The sequence below is a fragment of the Cajanus cajan genome, chromosome 7, assembly GCF_000230855.2.
Source record: "Cajanus cajan strain Asha chromosome 7, NIPB_CcT2T_4, whole genome shotgun sequence".
Taxonomy (NCBI): domain Eukaryota; kingdom Viridiplantae; phylum Streptophyta; class Magnoliopsida; order Fabales; family Fabaceae; genus Cajanus; species Cajanus cajan.
Window position 1 is genome coordinate 31,399,513 of NC_138523.1, and position 23,583 is coordinate 31,423,095.

Below are 23,583 nucleotides of genomic sequence, written 5' to 3' on the forward strand. Positions count from 1 at the left end.
GTCGGCAGAAGAGTGGATGTCGTATATCCACGGCACAGCCTTATTTGATTTGTAAGGGAAAGGCCTTGGAACTGTGATCCTTAACGGTGTCGGACCTTCCCCTTTATTCGTCTTAATTACCAACAACGGAGTTGACGTGTGTTCGCTTGGCGCGGTTGTTGGCTGTCGCCACCGGCCCGAAACGGGCTTTCGGCATTCGCGAAGGATGGTTGGACTCGTTTATTTGTTTGAAAAATGTGGATTGCTAGAATGACTTATTCTCAAACTGAGACCTCGTCAAACGAGCAATTTTATTAAAAGGCTCACTAATCCATATTAATCCCAAGCGGGACCCTCCATGGATTAGTGGTTTTCATAAAAGGAGGGTTCGTGGAGTCGCCACCAATGTTTTACTCAAAACATTGGAAAAAGGGATAAGGCAATTGATTTTATAAATCAACTTTGGCCATTACAACCAGAGTCGGGTAAGGGAGTCGGTTACGCGTGGGGAAGGTGTTAGCACCCCACAGCGCCCCTTTCGGGTTCCCTATGACAGATTATATTCTAAAATAACAGTATAAAATTACTAAATTACCCCTATTTATTATAAGCGATTATAAATTAACTATCTACATGATGACAGTTAAATATACAAACAGAAAGCAGTAAAAGGAAGGATTTTAAGAAGAAAACCTTTGAAGCGTGCTTTTATATATTTCGTAAAACTGGGAAGCTTTTTGGCGTTCCCTCGCTCTACAAGCCCGCTCGCTCTCTCCTATAAAATTTTGACTACGGAAATCCGGAGGATTTCCCTTCGACTAGGTTCGAATCTCCAAGCTAAGTGCTCGGAATTCCAGAACTTCGTCGGATCGACTCCCAGAGAGATTTCTAGGGCAGAACACTGCTCAAAAACCCCAGAATTCTCAAGGAGGGAGTCAAAACTGAGTGAAAAAGTGTGTAATGACGTCCAATTGACGTCATATTTATAGGGAATAGGCGTAGTACGGCCTACAGGGCCAATACGGCCGTATTGAAATTTTTGAACTTCAATACGGTCGTATTGGAGTTCAATACGGTCGTATTGAAAGTCAGAAATTTCAATACGCCCGTATTGAGTTCGCAGCGGTCGTATTGAAGTGTCAATACGGTCGTACTGACTTCAGTATGGCCGTATTGAAGCTTCAATACGGCCGTATTGAGTTCAGTACGGCCGTATTGGGCTTTTTCCCTCCACTTCTTTATTTTGAGCTATTCTAAGACCTCTGGACCTACAGAGAACCCTCCTAGGGCCTTCGAGGAGTCCTTCTGGCTGATTATCCTTCAGTCTTCGAGAGTCTTCAAGCTTTATTTCCGACCCGGACAATTTTAGGGGTCTACAGCTGCCCCCCCTTTACTTAGTCGGACGGCCTTTTGGTATACCGGCTGACAAGTAAAGGAGTTGACCCAATTGTCCGGGTATTGTGCCGACCTTCTGACTTGTAGCGTCTTCCGGTGGGAAAATGTTGAGTAGCCTCTCCAGGTGGGTGCATACCTCGGCGCTTTTGACATCCTCGGTAGCTGAGTTTACCTTCTCCAAGGCCAACTTCACTCGACGCCCGAGCCGGAAGTTGGACATCAACGCGCCTCTGATGACGCTGATGGTTGAGTACCCGCCTCTCCAGGCTTAACTTCACTCTTTGTTCGAGCCGGAAGTTAAGTACCCTTGTGACAACGGTAAGCAGTGTGAGTTTTGCCTCTCCAGGCCTTGCTTTGCTTGTTGCCCAAGCTGGAAGCTGTGAGTACCGTCTCTCCAGGCTTAACTTCACTCTTTGTTCGAGCCGGAAGCTAAGCACCTTTGTGACGACGGTGAGCAGTATGAGTTTTGCCTCTCCAGGCCTTGCTTTGCTTGTTGCCCAAGCTGGAAGCTGTGAGTACCGTCTCTCCAGGCTTAACTTCACTCTTTGTTCGAGCCGGAAGTTTGGACACCAACGCACCTCTGATGACGCTGATGGTTGAGTACCGTCTCTCCAGACTTTGCCACTCAACATGTGGCGGGTGAGTACCGTCTCTCCAGACTTTGCCACTCAACATGTGGCTGCCTCTCAACATAAGGCGGTTGAGTTTACCCTCTCCAGGGTTAGCTTCACTAGACGCCCTAGCCGGAAGCTGCGTACCTCCATGTTTTCTGAACACTTCGGTACTTGAGTTTGCCCTCTCCAGGGTCTTGCTTTGCTTGTTGCCCAAGCTGGAAGCTGTAAGTACCGTCTCCCCAGGCTTAGCTTCACTCTTTGTTTGAGCCGGAAGCTAAGTACCTTTGTGACAACGGTAAGCGATGAGTACCCCTTTTCCTAGAGATAGCTTCGCTCATTGCCCGAGCCGGAAGCTGCATACCTCCGTGTTTGTGACGACGGGGTAGCGTGAATATCTCCTTTCCAGGGATTTGTGATGATTTTGTCTCCGCAGTCCATGATGCTGCTTCGACGGTTGTTTTTCGATTTTGTGCCACTAGGGGCTGGATAACGCAGGGATCCGTCTAGGGGATGTGCAGTCATTCATAGGTTCTTGTGCCCCAACTTGCTTTGCTTAGTTGGTACCCATGGGGAATTTCTGACTCCTTGGGGTATAGACACAGATGCTCTTTCTCTCTGAGTTGAGCGATGCCTTATGTTTGGCTGACGTCCTGTCGACGTTGGTGGAGTATCCCGATTATCCTTATTCGGGTGACTCTTTTTGACTTTTCTGGTTTTGTAGCCTCTGTGTAGGCTGTTATCCGCTAGGGATGTTGACATGTTGATTTTTTGACTGGCCTCTTCTGTTAGGCAGATAGTCTTGATGTTCGATGTTTTGGCGGGATGCCAAATTCCGTTTGGGGAATCTTATTAATCTTTTTGATTTTCTTCCCCTTTTGTGGGGATGCCTCTTGGATAGGCGATCATCCACTGGGGATTGATGTTGATTGGCCTCTTTTGTTAGGCAGATCATCTTGACGTTCATTTGTTAGGCTGAGAGCCAAATTCCACTTGGGGAATAGTTTATTGGTCTTCCTTTTGAAGAGATGCCTCTTTAGTAGGCGCTTGGGGATTTGAAGTTTTTATTCATCCCAGAGTATTATTTAGAAAGCCTCTTCAGGCTTAGCTTCACTCATCGCTTTTGAGTTGGAAAGCTATCCTCCATTGGGGAAGTTTAAAGTCCTTAGACATTTTTCTTGGATGATCAGGCCTCCTTTGGGGATTTCGCTGATCGCATTCTGATAGCTTTCACTGGGGAATTTGGCCCGTGAGTGTAAGCTTGAGATATCTCTGGGGAATCGAGCCTTTCTAGGCTCAACTATTCTGAAGGAAGAGTATTGTTTCTGCGAGCCTCTCCAGGCTCAATTATTCTGAGGGAGTATTCTTTCTGCGAGCCTCTCCAGGCTCAATTATTCTGAAGGAGTATTATTTCTGCGAGCCTCTCCAGGCTCAATTATTCTGAAGGGAGTATTCTTTCTGCGAGCCTCTCCAGGCTCAATTATTCTGTCTGATCGGGAGAGTATTATTTAGGAAGCCTCTACAGGCTTAGCCTCACTCAATGCCTGAGTCGGAGAGCTACTTTCCACTGAGGAAGTCTGAAGTCCTTTGACTTGGATATATTACTTGGATGATCGTACTTCCTTTGGGAGATTTTGACGATCTTGCTTTGGAAGCTCTTGTTGGATATTAGCTTCATGAGCTGAGGTTCCCTTTGGGGAGTATTATTTCTGCGAGCCTCCCCAGGCTCTAGTTATTCTGAGGAAGTATTATTTCTGCAAGCCTCTCCAGGCTCAATTATTCTGAAAGATGTGAAATCTTTGTCTTTTTTTTTGTATATTTGCCTTTTTTGTCATTTTTTGGCTTTTTCTGTATTTTTGTCTTTTTTGTCATTTTTTGGCTTTTTCTGTATTTTTGCCTTTTCTGTTGTTTTTCGGCTTTTTCTGTACAGAAATGTCTCAGTTATTATGAGAGAGTATTATTTCAGCGAGCCTCTCCAGGCTCAATTATTTTGAGAGAGTATTATTTCGGCGAGCCTCTCCAGGCTCAGTTATTCTGAAAGAGTATTATTTCGGCAAGCCTCTCCAGGCTCAGTTATTCTGAGAGTATTCTTTCGGCAAGCCTCTCCAGGCTCAGTTATTCTGTGGGAGTATTGTTTCGGCAAGCCTCTCCAGGCTCAGTTATTCTGAGAGTATTCTTTCGGCAAGCCTCTCCAGGCTCAGTTATTCTGAGAGTATTCTTTCGGCAAGCCTCTCCAGGCTCAGTTATTCTGTGCAATCTTGTTTGTTGGATTTTCTATATCCTTGCCTTTTTTCATTTTCGGCTTTTGTTGACTGCTGTCATACACAAGCAATTTTTCTATTTTTTCTATTTTATGCAATTGCCTCATGACGAGGTCTTTGAAAATTTCTTTATGGCCAATACAGCCGCATCCATTTCAGTACGCCCGTATTGAGTTGAAATTTTGTTCATAACCCTGATTTTAGTACGGGTGTACTGAACATGGTACAGGCGCATTGTTTTTTCTGAAATTTATATTATTTATTTTTTGTTTTTTCAATAAACAGAGAATAAGTGATCTTCCAGTACACCTATCATCTGTATGCATGTATGCAGTATGATGCACCTAATTCTATTTGATTCTTTTTTCAAAAGAATTAACCGATGCGTTTTTGTGTTTGGATTTTTCCATACCTCCAGACGGACTGTGCGCTGCCGACTTCTGTAACCGAGGAATGATGCGTATTATATTTGAGATTTGGTGTCATCAACCAAATGATTCTTCCCTTTCTTTAGAAGATGTGTCAACCCTCCTATTGACCACTATATCTCCATGTTTCCACTAGATTATTCAAAAATCGTTGGGACAAGAGAGAAAAGAAGGAAAGGATATATATTTTCAAAAGTTTGTGTTTTAGAGGGGATTATTTTATTTTTGAAAAATGGATTTTGTAAGAATGGCTGGCCATTGGTAGGCTTATTGTGTTTAGGCTTGTTTGATTAAACACTTATGAAGTTAAGCACATCTTTGTTATTAATGATTGTGCTTTGACAACTTGGATAGCTTTTCTTGAGCCCCTTGTAGAATTCATTTGATGGTACCATCATGGATTTATTTTGTTTTTCTGTTTGTCCTTATTTTTGCCTAAAACCCCCTTTTGTGGCGTTTTAGCGGACCTTTGTTTTTTGTTCATTTTTGTAACCCTAACTTTTGCCTAGGTCACCCTTTTGTGGGATTCCTAGCGGGTCTTTTGCTCTTATTTTTGCGCAGTCCCCTTTTTGGGTTTCCTGCCGAGCTTATTATCTTTAGGATTTCTTTTATCCATGATGGCACTTATTGATGCCAAGAAAAGGTGCTCCAAGCTGTCATGCACACTTCCACATAAAAATGATGCGGGTTTATTGATTATTAAGACGATTTTAACCTCACTTATGTTCATTCAAACAGGGTTAAATAATGTGGTTTAGAATTTTATTGCAAGCAAGAAAAGAAGCAATAAGAAATTAATGAAGAATGATTTTATTATAATCGCAGCGGAAACATGTGCCCTATCGAGGCTCGGGGGTCGGGCTGTCCCCGAGGAGTGATCTCTAATAGTCACTGAGTCTATACATCCCTATTAGAAGGAAAAAAACATTTTGACGACGACGACCGGCCTTAACGCTTGTCAACCGGCCTTCCTAAAGATGTGGCTTAAAGAACGTCGAGAAGGATCTTGATTCCTCTTCGTTCTTTGATCTTTATAAGGGTTGTATCCTAACCCTTGTTTCCCCGGATTATCCTTGATAATGGGTAGCTCCGGGATTCCTTGGGAGTCCTTGCCTAATCCTTGTCCTGGCAAGTATCCGTTCTTGGTGAGCATGGAGGCTACCTTCTTCATTTCTCGGGGAAACGTTTCGACATTGGCGATTTCCAATGCTTGGAAGGCGGTTTCTAAAGCTTCCTCCGTTGCATCCACGTAAGGTATGGTGGATGGCTAACTGATGAGTATATCATCTTCAGCTTGTACAGTCACCAGCTTGTCACCTACAATGAATTTGACTTTCTGGTGGAGCGTAGAAGGTACAGCTTTCGCATCATGAATCCAAGGTCGGCCGAGGAGACAACTGTATGCGGGAGTAATGTCCATCACTTGGAATTCGACATTAAAGATAGTGGGTCCAATTTGGATTGGAAGATTGATCTCTCCCACTACTTCTCTCTTATATCCATCGAAGGTTCGAACGATCATGTTGCTCGGGCGCATTTGGACTCCCTTGATCGCCAATTGCTTGAGCGTTCTTTTTGGCATCACATTCAAGGAAGATCCATTATCTACCAAGACTTTAGCGATGTGATACTCCTTGCACTTTACAGAGATGTGCAAGGGCTTGTTGTGGATTGATCCCTCGGCGGGGATTTCTTCATCGATGAAGGTGAGGTGATCATTAGCCTTGATGTGACTAACAATCCCCTCAAACTCGTCTTGGGAGATAGTGTGCGACACGTATGCCTCGTTCAAGACTTTCGACAGAGCTTGCCGATGCGGTTCGGAACTTAGGATCAACGACAACAGCGTAATCTTTGCTGGCGTCCTATGAAGTTGATCCACGATGGAGTACTCGCTCTGTTGGATAAACTTTAACAGCTCGTCTGTCTCCTCCTCGGATTCTTTTTCCTCGGTTTTCTTTTCTTTTTTTTCTTTATTCTTGGGGGCTTTATCATGAAGATCTTCGGGAGTGTAGATCCTGCCACTCCTAGTCATGCCCCCAAGTCCAGCGATGTTGGAGATATCGCTGTCGGCAGAAGAGTGGATGTCGTATATCCACGACACAGCCTTATTTGATTCGTAGGGGAAAGGTCTTGGAGCGGTGATCCTTAATGGTGTCGGACCTTCCCCTTTATTCGTCTTGATTACCAACAACGGAGTTGATGTGCGCTCGCTTGGCGCGGTTGTTGGCTTACACTTGATGACGAACGGCGTGCGATCCATTTTTGAACATACGCATCGATTTAATCCTTTCTTTTTATTTATGTTTATTACTGAATTACTAGGAGGGATGTATGAAATGAATGATTCCTAGATCCCTCCATGATCTATATGCATGAGATGATGATGTTGAATATGCATGCATTGTGTTTATTGAACTAAGCATTATCATGTTTTTAGGATTTTCCTAAGATGATGCATGATATTGCTTGGTTTGGGTAAATACATATTTTTCTTTTGAATATTTTGTATCTTTTTTGTATTTTTTGGGTGAAAAGGGAAACTACCTATATGAATGCAATGAAGGTAGATGTTAACACCATGTACTAGAAGATCTTTATTTCTATTTATTCTTTTTATTTAAAAAAGAATGTTGTATGTTTAAAAGGTGCAAATGTATGCTCATACAATGTCACATAAAAATGCACAAACAATTCACTCATCCACGAACAGTCACGAGCGAATCACGAGGTAGGGGTCTCCTGCAGAAAAGTGCATATTCAAGGAGGATCTAACTGTTCTCACTTGGTCAAAGGCCCCCAAGGTGCCCCCATTATAGGGACCCAATTCCTCTCGTCGTAAGTCGATGGAAAGCTCCAACGCACTGTCGGACTCGAGTTCATGGTTATCACCTTGAGTGATGTTTTTCCGACAACGGTCTCGTAGGCTCCTATAGACCCATTCAACCGGCCGTACTAACATCCACTCCCTATGGTTAATCACTCATGCCCCCGGGTATAGAGGGAACTGTTGTGTGCAAAGGTTTGTGTACAGTTTGTATTTCAAACAATTGCGGAATTTAAACATACAACAGTTATTTAAAGCCATATAATAAATCATGTTATCATACAAGCAAGGGGTAATAAAGTAATTTTAACTATTATTTGTTAAAATAATCTGTCACTAAATGGGACTGACTCTCGAGGCTTCCCCAGCGGAGTCGCCATCTGTCTCCACCGGCCCGAAACGGGCTTTCGGCATTCGCGAAGGATGGTTGGACTCGTTTATTTGTTTGAAAAATGTGGATTGCTAGAATGACTTATTCTCAAACTGAGACCTCGTCAAACGAGCAATTTTATTAAAAGGCTCACTAATCCATATTAATCCCAAGCGGGACCCTCCATGGATTAGTGGTTTTCATAAAAGGAGGGTTCGTGGAGTCGCCACCAATGTTTTACTCAAAACATTGGAAAAAGGGATAAGGCAATTGATTTTATAAATCAACTTTGGCCATTACAACCAGAGTCGGGTAAGGGAGTCGGTTACGCGTGGGGAAGGTGTTAGCACCCCACAGCGCCCCTTTCGGGTTCCCTATGACAGATTATATTCTAAAATAACAGTATAAAATTACTAAATTACCCCTATTTATTATAAGCGATTATAAATTAACTATCTACATGATGACAGTTAAATATACAAACAGAAAGCAGTAAAAGGAAGGATTTTAAGAAGAAAACCTTTGAAGCGTGCTTTTATATATTTCGTAAAACTGGGAAGCTTTTTGGCGTTCCCTCGCTCTACAAGCCCGCTCGCTCTCTCCTATAAAATTTTGACTACGGAAATCCGGAGGATTTCCCTTCGACTAGGTTCGAATCTCCAAGCTAAGTGCTCGGAATTCCAGAACTTCGTCGGATCGACTCCCAGAGAGATTTCTAGGGCAGAACACTGCTCAAAAACCCCAGAATTCTCAAGGAGGGAGTCAAAACTGAGTGAAAAAGTGTGTAATGACGTCCAATTGACGTCATATTTATAGGGAATAGGCGCAGTACGGCCTACAGGGCCAATACGGCCGTATTGAAATTTTTGAACTTCAATACGGTCGTATTGGAGTTCAATACGGTCGTATTGAAAGTCAGAAATTTCAATACGCCCGTATTGAGTTCGCAGCGGTCGTATTGAAGTGTCAATACGGTCGTACTGACTTCAGTATGGCCGTATTGAAGCTTCAATACGGCCGTATTGAGTTCAGTACGGCCGTATTGGGCTTTTTCCCTCCACTTCTTTATTTTGAGCTATTCTAAGACCTCTGGACCTACAGAGAACCCTCCTAGGGCCTTCGAGGAGTCCTTCTGGCTGATTATCCTTCAGTCTTCGAGAGTCTTCAAGCTTTATTTCCGACCCGGACAATTTTAGGGGTCTACATTGGCTTACACTTGATAACGAACGGCGTGCGATCCATTCTTTGAACATACGCATCGACTAATCCTTTCTTTTTATTAATGTTTATTAATGGATTACTAGGAGAGATGTATGACTCCTAGATTCCTCCATGATCTATATGCATGATATGAGATGATGGTGGTGAATATGCATGCATAATGTTTATTCAACTAAGCATTATCATGTTTTTAGGATGTCCCTAAGATGATGCATGATATTGCTTGGTTTGGATAAATGACCCCTTTTTTTCTTTTTTCTTTTTTTTTTTTTTTTTTTTTTCTTTGGGTATTTTGTATCTTTTTTGTATTTATTTTTTGGGTGAAAAGGGAAACTACCTATATGAATGCAATGAAGGTAGATGTTAACACCATGTACTTAGAAGATCCTTATTCCTATTTATTATTTTTTTATTTAAAAAGAATGTTGTATGTTTAAAAGGTGCAATGTATGCTCATACAATGTCACATAAAAATGCACACACAATTCACTCATCCACGAACAGTCACGAGCGAATCACGAGGTAGGGGTCTCCTGCAGAAAAGTGCATATTCAAGGAGGATCTAACTGTTCTCACTTGGTCAAAGGCCCCCAAGGTGCCCCCATTATAGGGACCCAATTCCTCTCGTCGTAAGTCGATGGAAAGCTCCAACGCACTGTCGGACTCGAGTTCATGGTTATCACCTTGAGTGATGTTTTTCCGACAACGGTCTCGTAGGCTCCTATATACCCATTCAACCGGCCGTACTAACATCCACTCCCTATGGATTACCACTCATGCCCCCGGGTATAGAGGGAACTGTTGTGTGCAAAGGTTTGTGTGCAATTTATTTCAAACAATTACGGAAATTTAAACAAACAACAGTTATTTAAAGCCAAATATATAAAGCATGTTATCATACAAGCAAGGGGTAATGAAGTAATTTTAACTATTATTTGTTAAAAACAATCTGTCACTAAATGGGACTGACTCTCGAAGCTTCCCCAGTGGAGTCGCCATCTGTCGCCACCGGCCCAAACGGGCCTCGGCGGTCGCGAAGACGGTCGAGCTCGCTTATTATTTTAGTTTTGAAAATGTATTGGATTATTAGAACGACTTGTTCTCAAACTGAGACCTTGTCGATCCTATCCAATTTATTTATTAAAACGTCTCACCAATCCATATTAATCCCAAGCGGGACCCTCCATGGATTAGTGGTTTTCGTAAAAGGAGGGTTCGTGGAGTCGCCACCAATGTTTTACTCAAAACATTGGAAAAAGGGATAAGGCAATTGATTTTATAAATCAACTTTGGCCATTACAACCAGAGTTGGGTAAGGGAGTCGGTTACGCGTGGGGAAGGTGTTAGCACCCCACAACGCCCCTTTCGGGTTCCCTATGACAGATTATTTTCTAAAATAACAGCGTAAAATTACTAAATTACCCCTATTTATTCTAAGCAATTATAAATTAACTATCTACATGATGACAGTTTAAATATGCACACAGAAAGCAGTAAAAGGAAGGATTTAAGAAGAAACCTCTTGAAGCGTGCTTTTATATATTGAGTAAAACTGGGAAGCTTTTTGGCGTTCCCTCGCTCTACAAGCTCGCTCGCTCTTTCTAAAAACTTTTAACTATGGAAATCCGGAGGATTTCCCTTCGACTAGGTTCGATCCTCAAGCAAAATGGCTCGGGGCTCAAGAACTTCGTCGGATCAACTCTCCGAGTGATTTCTAGGGCAGAACACTGCTCAAAAACCCCAGAATACTCAAGGAGAGGGTTAAAACTATGTGAAAAAGTGTGGAATGACGTCCAATTGACGTCATATTTATAGGGAATAGGCGCAATACGTCCTACAGAAGCAATACGGCCGTATTGAAATTTTTGAACTTCAATACGGCCGTATTGAGTTCAATACGGCCGTATTGAAATTCAGAAATTTCAATATGGCCGTATTGAGTTCAATACGGCTGTATTGAAGCTTCAATACGGCCGTATTGATTTCAGTACAGCCGTATTGAAGTTTCTGAAACTTCAATACGCCGTATTGAGTTCACTGCGGCCGTATTGAAGCTTCAATACGGCCGTATTAAGTTCAGTACGGCCGTATTGGGCTTCATTCCCTCCATTTCCTTATTTTGAGCTATTCTAAGACCTCTAGACCTACAGAGAACCCTCCTAGGGCCTTCCAGGAGTCCTTCTGGCTGATCTTCCTTCAGTCTTCGAGAGTCTTCAAGCTTTATTTCCGACCCGGACAATTTTAGGGGTCTACAACGACGCTCGGGTTGTTATGGATTTTGTTAGATTTCACCTATTCTACAGGTTTGGAGTACCCAGAGCTATTGTTAGTGATTAAGGCACCCATTTTTGTAACAGATCTATGCAGGCTTTGCTCAAGAAGTATGGGGTAGTGCACAGAATTTCTACACCTTACCACCCCCAAACCAATGGGCAAGCTGAAATTTCAAACAGGGAGATCAAGAGAATCTTAGAGAAGATTGTACAGCCCAACAGAAAAGATTGGAATAACAGGTTGGATGATTCTCTTTGGGCACATAGGACTGCCTACAAAGCACCCATAGGGATGTCTCCTTATCGGATTGTCTTTGGCAAGGCATGTCATTTACCTGTTGAGATTGAGCATCGGGCCTACTGGGCTGTGAAGACCTGCAACTTCTCCATTGATCAGGCTGGTGAGGAAAGGAGGTTGCAACTAAATGGACTTGATGAGATCCACTTGGAAGCCTACGAGAATTCAAAATTCTACAAGGAGAAAACCAAGAAGTTCCATGACAGCTTGATAGCTAGGAAGGACTTCGTGGTTGGACAGAAAGTTCTTTTGTACAATTCTCGACTCAGACTCATGGGTGGTAAGTTACGATCAAAGTGGATTGGACCTTTTGTTGTTACTAATGTTTATCCTTATGGTACAGTTGAGATCAAAAGTGAATCCACAGATAAGAGCTTTAAAGTCAATGGGCACCGGCTAAAGCCATTCCTCAGCAATCCATCTTTGTTGGATGTTGTTGTAGAGGAGATGTCTCTGCTTGACCCTGCTTCTCTCCCACCATGATTTAGGGAGTTTTCTTTTTTCTTCTCCTTCTTTACTTTTATTGCACTTGTCCAGATTTATTGATTGTTCTGATTGCTCTAATTTTCAATTTGTGCCACATTGGGACAATGTGTATTTTAAGTGTGGGGGGGACTGTTTTGGTTATATGCTTTTAGGGTTTATTTGTTATTTTTGGTTTAGGTTTTATGTTTAGTTGTTATGTACATTTTTGCACGTTTCTCTTTGATTTCTGGGTTTTGATAGTTTGTAGGCACTTGTTTCACTCTTGGATATGAGTTACTTGATGTTATATGGATTGAAATCCCTGTCTTTCTCTGCTTGGCAAGTTTGATTATAAGGTTTGAGAGTTGAATTGAATGTGACAGATTTACCCTGTGTGAGGTTCTGACCCCTTCTCTGTTCTTTCTTATGTGTTTTGCCTCTTGATTGCCTGCACAATATTCTTGGCTTGACTCTGTTTGATATTTCTTGGTCCGCATGCATGTTTGGAAAGGATTAAGGCATTTTGATTCTCATAAGCCTCTAGCCAAATAAGCCTACCTTGAATTAACTCCTTTGATAACCCCTGCTGAGCCTATTTCCCCTTCTTTGTTTGAAGCTCATTACAAGCCTTAAGCGAAAAACCATGATTACCTTAACCTTAGGGAGTTTTGGAGCTTTTGGAATTGTTTTGGGAATAAGTTCTTGAATAAGTGTAGGGGTGTGTGTATGTTTCATTGGATGATGTATATTGGCTAGTTGATTCCTTATGCTGTGCATTTTATTTCTCTGCATGTTATCTTATCTCATTTCAAATTTTCGTATGTACTGTCCACTACGTACTGTTCGTTTAAAAAATAAAAAAAAAACAAAACAAAAACAAAACAAAAAAAACAAAACAAAAAAAAAGAAAAAAACCAAAAAGAGAAGTTGTTTGAGGCAAGAGAAAGAGGATTGATCATCATAGAGGTCATTAGAGGTTTCTGGGTTTGTTTCTTGCGCGTATTCTTGACTTATTCCCCATTGCTCCTCTGGTTCCTCTGGTTTTTAGCTACTTATCCCATATTTTATCCTCTACCTTGTCCTTGACCACATTACAACCCTGAAAAGAGCTTATGATCCTTATGTGCATGTTTATTGGGTGTTAATTTTAGAGGCTTGCCAAGTTTATCTGTTGCTTTTTTTTCATGAGTGCTTTGAGAGTATACAATTTCCTAGACACTTGAGAGATACAGTGATACAATGCATATCCTGTGAGGTTCTGTTGCTTTTGAGTCACCTCTTGAACTGACCGATTTTCTTGCCTTGTTTAGAAATGCTTGGATGATTTCCATAAGTATTTGGTTTCTCTGACTTTTCGTGTGTTGGATGTTGTCTACTCCTTTTTTTTCCCAGGATTCATTGAGGATTGTGTAAATTTTTTTTGTTTTCTTATGTGTACTCTTGTTTCTGTTTCTTCCTGTTGTGTCACTCTCTTTGCTGTCTTTGGAATAGTTGCTTGCTCTATTTTTTTTATTTTGCCCAGGAGAGCAAAAGGCTAAGTGTGGGGGAATTTGATGAGTCATTATTTTCCCTTATTTTCTTACCTTTCTGTACTTATTTTAATCTCTGATTTGTTCTTAATTGTTGATATTTTGCACTGTTTTCTATTTAGGCTTTAATTGGACCGGTAATTCATATTTTAACTAATTTGAATTTTCTGAATCTAATTATTCCAATTTTTTATTTTCAGGGCAGTTTAATAATTATCTGGGCTTGGAATTAATTTTTGAACTTCAAGAGGAGCTGCCACATCAACTGCCACGTCAGCGCCACATCAACATTTTGTTTTATTTTATTTTTCATTTATTTTATGTATTTTCGGGTCGAACCTGACTTGGGGGCCCATTTTGACTTTACTAGGGTTTTTTTTAGGGTCCTAGGGCAGCCACTAACAGGGACATATGATGTGACCACGTTACCTTCTTGGCTTCTCTTTGTTTTTTACGTTTTTCTCTCTTGTAGCTGCAGTTTATGTTTTACTCTCCTCTCCTCTTGTATGAATTTTATTTTTTGTATCTGAACCCTTGCATTGAAGAATACAAATTATCCATTTTCGTTTTGCTCTCCTCTCCTCTCCTTGCATTTTCGTTTCTGTATCTGCTTTTTTTTTATGGAGGCTAAAACCCCAGGGTTGGGCCTTTGGGCAGATTGCAACCCTCTGATGGAGGTTCTCTGTGCGTTGCATTTCTGCTCTGCTTGATTCTCCCTTGTGAGGTATCTATTCTGAGGTGTACAACATCTGATTCATGCTTAATGACTCTGGGTTGTTTGCATTCAGTATCTCAGGTTGCTTAATCTTGAGGAAGAAGGTCTGACAAGGTTCACGTTTGCTTAATTCGTGTAGTAAGGTCTCAGGTTAGTCTTCGCTTAGTTGGTTAATCTGGACTGAACATGATTAAGTTCAGATAGATTATCTTTCGTGAACCGAGGATATTAGAGGGCATTATGTTCAAGGGTCTGACCTATTTTAATTACTACAATTAATTCATATCTCTGCTCTGTTTTATTTAATTTCGATAATCTGCTCAAAACTGCCCCCAACTACGTGTTTGATCCTTTGATAGAAAGAACTGGTCCTTGGGAGATGACCTAGGAGTCACTTTCTAGTACTGCATTTTAATTGCATTTATTTGACCGAGTACGACATCGATCAGTTGGTTACGTGTAGGAAAAGTGTTAGGCATCCTACATCGCCCTAAATCGATACCCTATGATGAAATTATCACAATGGTGAATAAAAATTTAAATATTTAGTTCCCTTTTTTAACAGTTATTTACATTCTTAAATTTAAATTACGCAATTGACCTCAAGTCGTCTACATGGTTGCTTTTATTTATGGCAATAATTAAGACAAGATATGATAGATGATAGATAAAGAATTTGATGAAATACCTCTTGAACGAGCTTTACAACATGTACTTCTAATGATGGGTTCAAGGCGTTTTTTGGTTGCCTTACACACTACAAATCACCTCATAAATCTAAAGAAATACAAAAGGAGGGAGAGAGAGAGAGAATATCGAGTTATCTAAGACTCTCGTAAGGCTATTTTTGCTCCGTTTTTTCCTTCCCTAGCACTGTGCACAAGATGTCTTATTTATAGGCGTCAGGTCTGATTGGAATGGCCATTCTGGTTATCAAAATGAGGTATTCCAGACTACTACTATTTGATGGCTAAAATTTGAATTTGGAACAGCCCGTTCCAAAATCAGAATGGCCCATTCCAAATTCAAATTTTCCTATAACAACCGGGGCCAGAACGGCTCATTTTGGACCCTTGAATGCCTCGTTCTGACCTAGGGTTTTCAAACCTTTTTAGTGAATTGGAACGACTCATTCCAATTTGGGAATGGCCCATTCTGGGCTCCTATTTTACCCTTTTTGTGCTTCTAGGCCTCTTGGCATTTGTTTAGGTCCAATCTGATGTCATGTTGGGCCTGCAAAGTCTTCTTGCCTTGTTTTGGATACCTTGGATGAATTGGGTGTCTACAACCATCCTTTCCGGAGGTTGAAGGATAGGCTTCATCTTCTCTAACTTAGGATGAGCCTGTTGCGTTTGCAACAATTATAGACAATGTGTAGGAATTAAAGGCACACACCAAGGTTCTTGAGGAATCGTCTACTCAACCAGGGTTTATAAACTTGAATTAGGAGGAGTCATCATTTATAGACCTATTTTTTCAAGGGGTTCATGCAAACTCACTGGTTGCAACTATTGAAGAAGTGCCCTTAATGAAAATTTCCATTGCAGAATCATCTATCGCATAGACAAATCATCTTGATGGCCAATTATTGAAGATTGGGTGTCAAAGAAGGTGGAAGTTCCCTTTACAACCAATGAAGCTAAAGTTGAAGCCTATAGTTAGACTCTACCATCGAGGCCAATAGTTTATTTGGCACCATAGTTCCCCACTCTTGTGGAACCTATGCATGATAATGATATGGTGATGCCAACTAATGTGCTCTTTGTTGCACCTTTCAATTTTAATAGCTCAATGGTCTAACCCTCTTCCTTTACACCTGAGGACTTCATCTCAGTCATTCCATCATCAAAGGCTGTTGACTTTGGATCAGACAATGAAGACTCTAAAATGGAGCGTACATTAGAGTAGGCAACCATAGACTTCGAGAGAAGTTAGAGCCTGATGGAGTGAGGCAAGTGAAGTGATTGGAAAACCTCCTTTTCCTTACTCCAAAGCCGAGATCTCCTCCTTGAGATTTGAATTCTAAAAGTGTGACTCTAGCTAAGACTCTTGAAGACTCTCCTAAACTAGAGAAGGAAGCACCTAAGCAAGATGAGAAAAAGATTACTCATGGAAGGGCTTAGAAGCTCTCAAATTCCCTAGATCTAAGCAAAGAATTCGGTGAATTTTGGGAGAGAATTGGCTGAAGCAAAAGGTTCATATTTCTCATATATTGAAAAGTGATTCAAATGTGAAGGAATGAGTGAATTTATAGGACAAGTGGCTTGCACAATTGGCGCCAAACTCAAGCCATGCCTTGGCGTCGGATTTTGAATTCAAATGACATTTGAATTTAAAATTCTCGATCACTCCCATGTGTTATGTCATGTGTTTGCTTAAATTATGCATTTAAGTTGCATTTAGAGTTAATTTGAGGCTAATTTGGGATGTACCATGCGCAACCACCATTGGCTTAATACATGTGACCCAAATACAACTCAAATTAATTCTAGATGAAACTTAAATCTAGCCAACATTACCTAATTAAGTTTTCACTCTATTTTCCTATCCTAATGGCCAAAATACAATGGCCTATCAAATATAAACAATAGGAAATAATAAAAGAAGCAAAATGAGCCCAATATTGGGTACCAAAATACCCAAGGCCCATAAAGCCCAAAAATAGACCAACTAAGCCTATGGCCTAAAAACCTAATCTAGGTGGCCTAAAAATACAAAACCAAAACATATAAATCCTACACTACAAAGTTAAGTACAAATAAGGTGGATCATTGTGAAGCCTATGTGAAAGTACCCTGGGCCCACCAAGCCCATTGGGTCCACCAAGCTTTGAAGCAATCAAATCTTTCTGTAATCTCCTGGCCATGGCTCTAGTGGTTGGACCCTTGGTCCATGCTCTTCCATCATCCCCTTCCTCTTGAAAAGGATTCATCCTCGAATCTATATGCTCCTCATCATCATCACTAGCTCCTATAAAAGGTTTTAAATCACTAACATTAAAGGTAGGAGTAACACCATAATCAGCTGAAAGATCTAGCCTGTAAGCATTATCATTAACAATTTGGAGGACTTGAAAATGTCCATCTCCTAGGGGACTAAGTTTAAACTTCTTTTTTTTTTTTGTGGAAACCGTTCTTTTTGTAAATGAAGCCAAACCCAATCTCCTTCCTCAAGGATCATATTTTTTTTTCCTTTATTGTTGTATTTTGTATATCTCTCAAATTATTGTTGTATTTGCATTTTAATCCTCTCATGTAGTTTTTTAACAAATTCAGCCATTGATGCCCCTTCTTTATGAATAAAATGATTTACTTCAGGAAGGGGTATCAAGTCCATAGGTGTAAGAGGATTAAAATCATACACAACTTCAAAAAGAGAGATCTATTAACTACCTCTGTTTATCCATCATTTTAAAGATGACAAGTGGTAAAGAAAATTAATTTGGTTGCTAGCCTTGACCATAAAACTTTTCAAAAATGGCTTAGGAACTTAGTATCTCTGTCAGACACTATGATTGATGAGTCATTATTTTCCCTTATTTATTTATCTTTTTGTACTTATTTTAATTGTTGATTTGGGCTTAATCACTTATTAATTGTACAGTTTCATTGTTTTGGCTTCATTGGGCTAGTAATTCGAATTTTAATTAATTTTGATTCACTTGTTTTTGCTTATCAATTATTTTCAGGTTAATCGTGGAGCATTTACGGGCTTGGATATTATTTTTGGACTTCAAGAGATAAAGGGCCACGTAAGCGCCATGTCAGCACCAACTTGCCACATCAACCACATGTTTACATTTTTGTTAACCTTGTTTTAGTCTTTTTTGGGCTAGACAAATGGGAAGGAGGCCCACTTTTGTTTTAGAGTTTTGACAATGTTTCTTTTAGGTCTTGAGGCTGACCATGCAGCCACCAAGTGGGCAGACTTAATGTGACCACGTTTCTCTCCTTCTTCTCTTATGCTTTCCCTGTTCTAGAACTTTTTTTCTTCACGTTTTTCTTCTCTAGTTGTATTGAGAATACAAATTACTCATTTTTTGATTTCTTCTTCCATTTCTCTCTTTGTTTTCTTCTTTGTCTTCCTCCATGGAAGCCTAAACTTGTAACACTTTCTAACTCAGTTTAATGCTCATTGAGGTCTGTTTATTTCACTACATCTTCATGTTCTAACCCTTGTATTTTCCATGCTTAATGGTATTTGTTCATTTGGATTGAATGTTTTGTTCACGATTTGCTTAATCCCGTGAAACAAAGAAATGAATGTATGCTAATGCTTCATTTGTATGCGTTCAAAACAAGAGTAATGACGTTTAGTGATTACTAGAAACTGAACCAAGGTTTAAAACGATTGAAGATAATATTTTGAACCAATGATGTGTGTCTGATGACTGAGTTGGAAAGTGTACTATTTTATTGATTACTGTTGACGTTTTTGTTCATTTGAATCTGAAAACCCCCTATATTGTGTGTTTGTTTGTTTGTATTACATGAACCTCGGATTTGCATTGTTGCTCCTTGAGAGATGACCTAGGAGTCACTTCCTAGTGCTATAAATTTCATATTTTATTTGATCGGGTACGACACCGATCAAATTTGGCGTCGTTTCCGGGGAGCAATGCCCCAGCCAAAGGTTCATAATATAGTGTGTGTTGTGTTATGTTCGTGCTCATGTTTATGTATATTAGTGTGTCTATGTTTGTGTGTTCATTGTGAAGTAGGATAACTCTGTTTTTTTTTTTGGTGCGTGTTGGTGCGTTTTTGCTCTGTTTTGGTGCGCCACATACTTTGTTTTCATTTCGTGTGCTGTGAGCATACTCTATTTTCTCTCCCTACTAGTCCTCTGTTAGGGTCCTAAAACTATGGTAAAATGGAGCGGAAGTGTTACAAATCTGGTGCAAAATGTGGCACGTGAATAGTGCTGAATAGTAGCTGAATTTTCCAATTAATTGTGATTTTTGGTTTTGATAGCTAGACTTGTTATTTTTGCCTCAAATTTTGTGTGGTAACTTATTTCAACCTATATTTTGTGTAGAAAATAGCAGGGGCACCCAATTTGGTCCACATTTGAAGATACTAAAATTTTTTAAAATAGTTTTCAACAAAACTTCAAACGGCCATAACTTTTGCTCTAGTTATCAGAATTAAGCAAACTTTTTTTTCATTTTGTGTAGAAAAAACAAAAAATATCTATCAAACCCAGATTTCTATGCTGTTTGGCCCCAGATAGATTTTCAAAAAAAGGTTGATTACTATTTTTTTTTCTATTTTTGAAGTTTTATTTCCCTATTTTTCAAAGCTTTTCATGGGTAGTTCATATAGTTAGGCTTTGAATTTTTCTTTGAAATTTTTTTTGGTAGTTTCTAATGATTTTAGGATGATATTGGTATATTGGTTTTGATAGTTTCCAAGTTTTCATGAAAATTCCCTTTTAACCCTTAATGTTCACGTAGTTGCATGTGATTGCATGTAGTGCATGACTAGGAACAATGCAGCCATTTTGCATCCATTTGATCCTGAAATAGATAGGACCTTCCTTAGATTAGTTAGAGAGCATATAGTTCCACTTCCTAAGAGTGATAACCATAGTGTGAGTGTAGCATCTAAAGTTGACTCAATTGAAAACATGGGTGACCAAGCTGCACCTAGAGAGAGAACACTTAGGGAAATGGTTGCACCTGATTTCACATATGAGAGTTTATGCATTCAATACCCTGAATAAGATGTTACTTTTGTGCTTAAAAATGGACTAATCCATTTTTTGCCCAAGTTTCATGGTCGTGCAGGTGAGGATCCACACAAGCATCTCAAGGAGTTCCACATAGTCTGTTCCACCATGAGAACACATAATGTCCCTGAAGATCACATACACCTGAAGGCATTCCCTTTTTCATTGGAGGATCTTTCCAAGGACTGGTTGTACTATCTGGCTCCTGGTTCAATAACAAGCTGGGACGACTTGAAGAGAGTGTTCCTCAAAAAATTCTTCCCTGCATCCAGGACCACTGCAATCTGAAAAGATATATCTGGAATTAGGAAATTCATGGGGGAGAGCTTATACGAGTACTAGGAGAGATTCAAGAGGTTGTGTGCTAGCTGCCCTCACCATCAAATTTCAAAGCAACTATTATTGCAGTATTTCTATGAGGGGTGGAACATAATGGATAGAATCATGATTGATGTAGCTAGTGGATGAGCTTTAGGAGATATGACACCTGCTTCTACTAGAGGGCTGATTGAAAAAATGGCATCCAATTCGCAATAATTCAATATGAGGAGTGATGCCATAGTTGTGAGAGGTGTTCGTGATGTGGGAGCCTCTGAGTCAACAGAACATAAGAAGCTAGAGAGTAAGATTGATGCTCTCACCACCTTAGTCTCCTAACTTGCTACAAGTCAGAAATATATTACACCAGCAAAAGTATGTGGCATCTGCACTTCAATTAATCATCCAACAGATGCTTGTCCCTCCTTGCAAGACTTTTCTACTATCTGTTGCTTGTTTTTCATGAGTGCTATGAGATTATATAGTAGCCTAGACACTTGAGAGATACAGTGATATAGTGCATATCTTGTGAGGTTCTATTGCTTTTCATTCACCTTTTGGACTGACTGCTCTCCTTGCCATGTTTAGAAATACTTGGATGATGTTCATAGGCATTTGACTTCTTTGGCTCCTTGTGTGTTGCATGTTGTTTATCCCTCTCCTTCCCCAGGATTCAATAAGGAGTATGTAACTCTGTTGTTTGTGTGTTGCTATTTTTGATCTTGTTCTTCTCCATGTGGCTCTCTTTGTTGTTCTGAATTTATCCATTGCTTTGCTTCATGATTTTGCCCAGGAGTGCAAAAGGCTAAGAGTGGGGGAATTTGATGAGTCATTATTTTCCCTTATTTATTTATCTTTTTGTACTTATTTTAATTGTTGATTTGGGCTTAATCGCTTATTAATTGTACAGTTTCACTATTTGGGCTTCATTGGCCAGTAATTCGAATTTTAATTAATTCTGATTCACTTGGTCTAATTTTTGCTTATCAATTATTTTCAGGTTAATTGTGGAGCATTTTCGGGCTTGGATTTTATTTTTGGACTTCAAGAGATAACAGGCCACGTAAGCGCCATGTCAGCACCAACTTGCCACATCAACCACATGTTTACATTTTTGTTAACCTTGTTTTAGTGTTTTTTGGGCCAGACAAATGGGAAGGAGGCCCACTTTCATTTTAGGGTTTTGACCATGTTTCTTTTAGGTCATGAGGCTGACCATGCAGCCACCAAGTGGGCAGACTTGATGTGACCACATTTCTCTCCTTCTTCTTTTACGTTTTCCCTATTCTGGAACTATTTTTCTTCACATTTTTCTTTTCTGGTTGTATTGAGAATACATATTACTCATTTTTCATTTTCTTCTTCCATTTCTCTCTTTGTTTTCTTCTTTGTCTTCCTCCATGGAAGCCTAAACTTGAAACACTTTCTAACTCAGTTTAATGCTCATTGAGGTCTGTTTATTTCATTGCATCTTCGTGTTCTAACCCTTGTATTTTCCATGCTTAATGGTATTTGTTCATCTCGATTGAATGTTTTGTTCATGGTTTGCTTAATCCCGTGAAACAGAGAAATGAATGTATGCTAATGCTTCATTTGTATGCGTTCAAAACAAGAGTAATGACGTTTAGTGATTACTAGAAACTGAACCAAGGTTTAAAACGATTGAAGATAATATTTTGAACCAATGATGTGTGTGTGATGACTGAGTTGGAAAGTGTACTGTTTTATTGATTACTGTTGATGTTTTTGTTCATTTGAATCTGAAAACCCCCCCATATTGTGTGTTTGTTTGTTTGTATTACATGAACCTTGGATTGGCATTGTTGCTCCTTGAGAGAAGACCTAGGAGTCACTTCCTAGTACTACAAATTTCATATTTTATTTGATCGGGTACGACATCGATCAATGGTCTTAGGGAGTCCGTGAAGTTTGAACACATCTCTAAAAAAGAGTTTTGCAATGTTGCTAACATCAACTACCTTGTGGCATGGAATAAAATATGCCATCTTGCTAAACCTATCCACAACCACAAAGATAGAGTCCATTCCCCTTTGGGTTGTCGCCACCCGCCGAAACGGACATTGGCATTCGCGACGATGGTTGGACTCTCTTTTTTAGTTTTGAAAAATGATGGATTGTTAGAACGACTTATTCTCAAACTGAGACCTCATCGAACTAACAATTTTGTTAAATGATTCTCACCAAAAGGGGTTCTTGGAGTCGCCACCAATGTTTTACTCAAAACATTGGAAAAAGACATAAGGAAATTGATTTTCGCAAATCAACTTTGGCCATTACAACCAGAGTTGGGTAAGGGAGTCGATTACGTGTGGGGAAGGTGTTAGCACCCCACAACGCCCCTTTCGGGTTCCCTATGACGGATTATTTCATAAATAATAGCGTAAAATTACTAAACTACCCCTATTTATTAGAACGATTATAAGTAAACTATCTACATGATGAAAGCTTTAAACGTGCAATGCAACAATCAAAAAGCGATAAATGAAAGCGGTAAAAGAAAGGATTTGGAAAGAAACCTTCGAAGCGGGCTTTTATATATTCAAAAAGGAGTTAGGAGGCTTTTTGGCACTCCTTCCCACTACACGTTCGCTCGCTCTTTTCCCTAAAAATAAATATTAACTATGGAAATCAAAGAGATTTCCCTTCGACTTGTTCGAGTCTCAAGCTAAAGGCTCGTGAACTCAAGAACTTAGTCGGATCAGCTCTCGGAGAGATTTCTAGGGCAGAGAATAGCTCAAAAACCCAAGAATACTCAGCCAGAGGGTGGAGCAATGCTCCAAATGTGTGGAAGGACGAGCCAATGACGTCCTATTTATAGGATTGAGGCGCAGTACGGCCTAAGGAGTCAATACGGCCCGTACTGAGTTTTTGAACTACAGTACGGCCGTACTGAATTCAGTACGGCCGTATTGATTTCATTATGGCCGTATTGTAGTTCAAATGGCTCAGTACGGCCGTACTGAACCTCTAAGAGGGCGTATTGAGCTCCAATCCTCACACACCCTTATTCTAAGCTACTCTAAGACTTCTAGACCTACAAAGAATCATCCTAGGGTCTTCCAGGAGTCCTTCCGGCTGACTTTCCTTCGGTCTTCGAGAGTCTTTGAGTCTTATTTCCGACCCGGACAATTTTAGGGGTCTACAT

General features: G+C 40.2%; 1 protein-coding gene across 1 annotated transcript in view; it reads left to right on the forward strand.

The window, feature by feature from the left end:
• Positions 1-12,146, forward strand: part of LOC145949945 (uncharacterized) — a 95,569-nt gene extending 83,423 nt beyond the window's left edge. The window contains exons 7-8 of the mRNA XM_083060854.1: positions 11,450-11,943; positions 12,007-12,146. Coding sequence (XP_082916980.1) covers positions 11,450-11,943; positions 12,007-12,146 — 634 coding nt within the window. The remainder of the gene's footprint in view (positions 1-11,449; positions 11,944-12,006) is intronic.
• Positions 12,147-23,583: the final 11,437 nt, after the last annotated feature.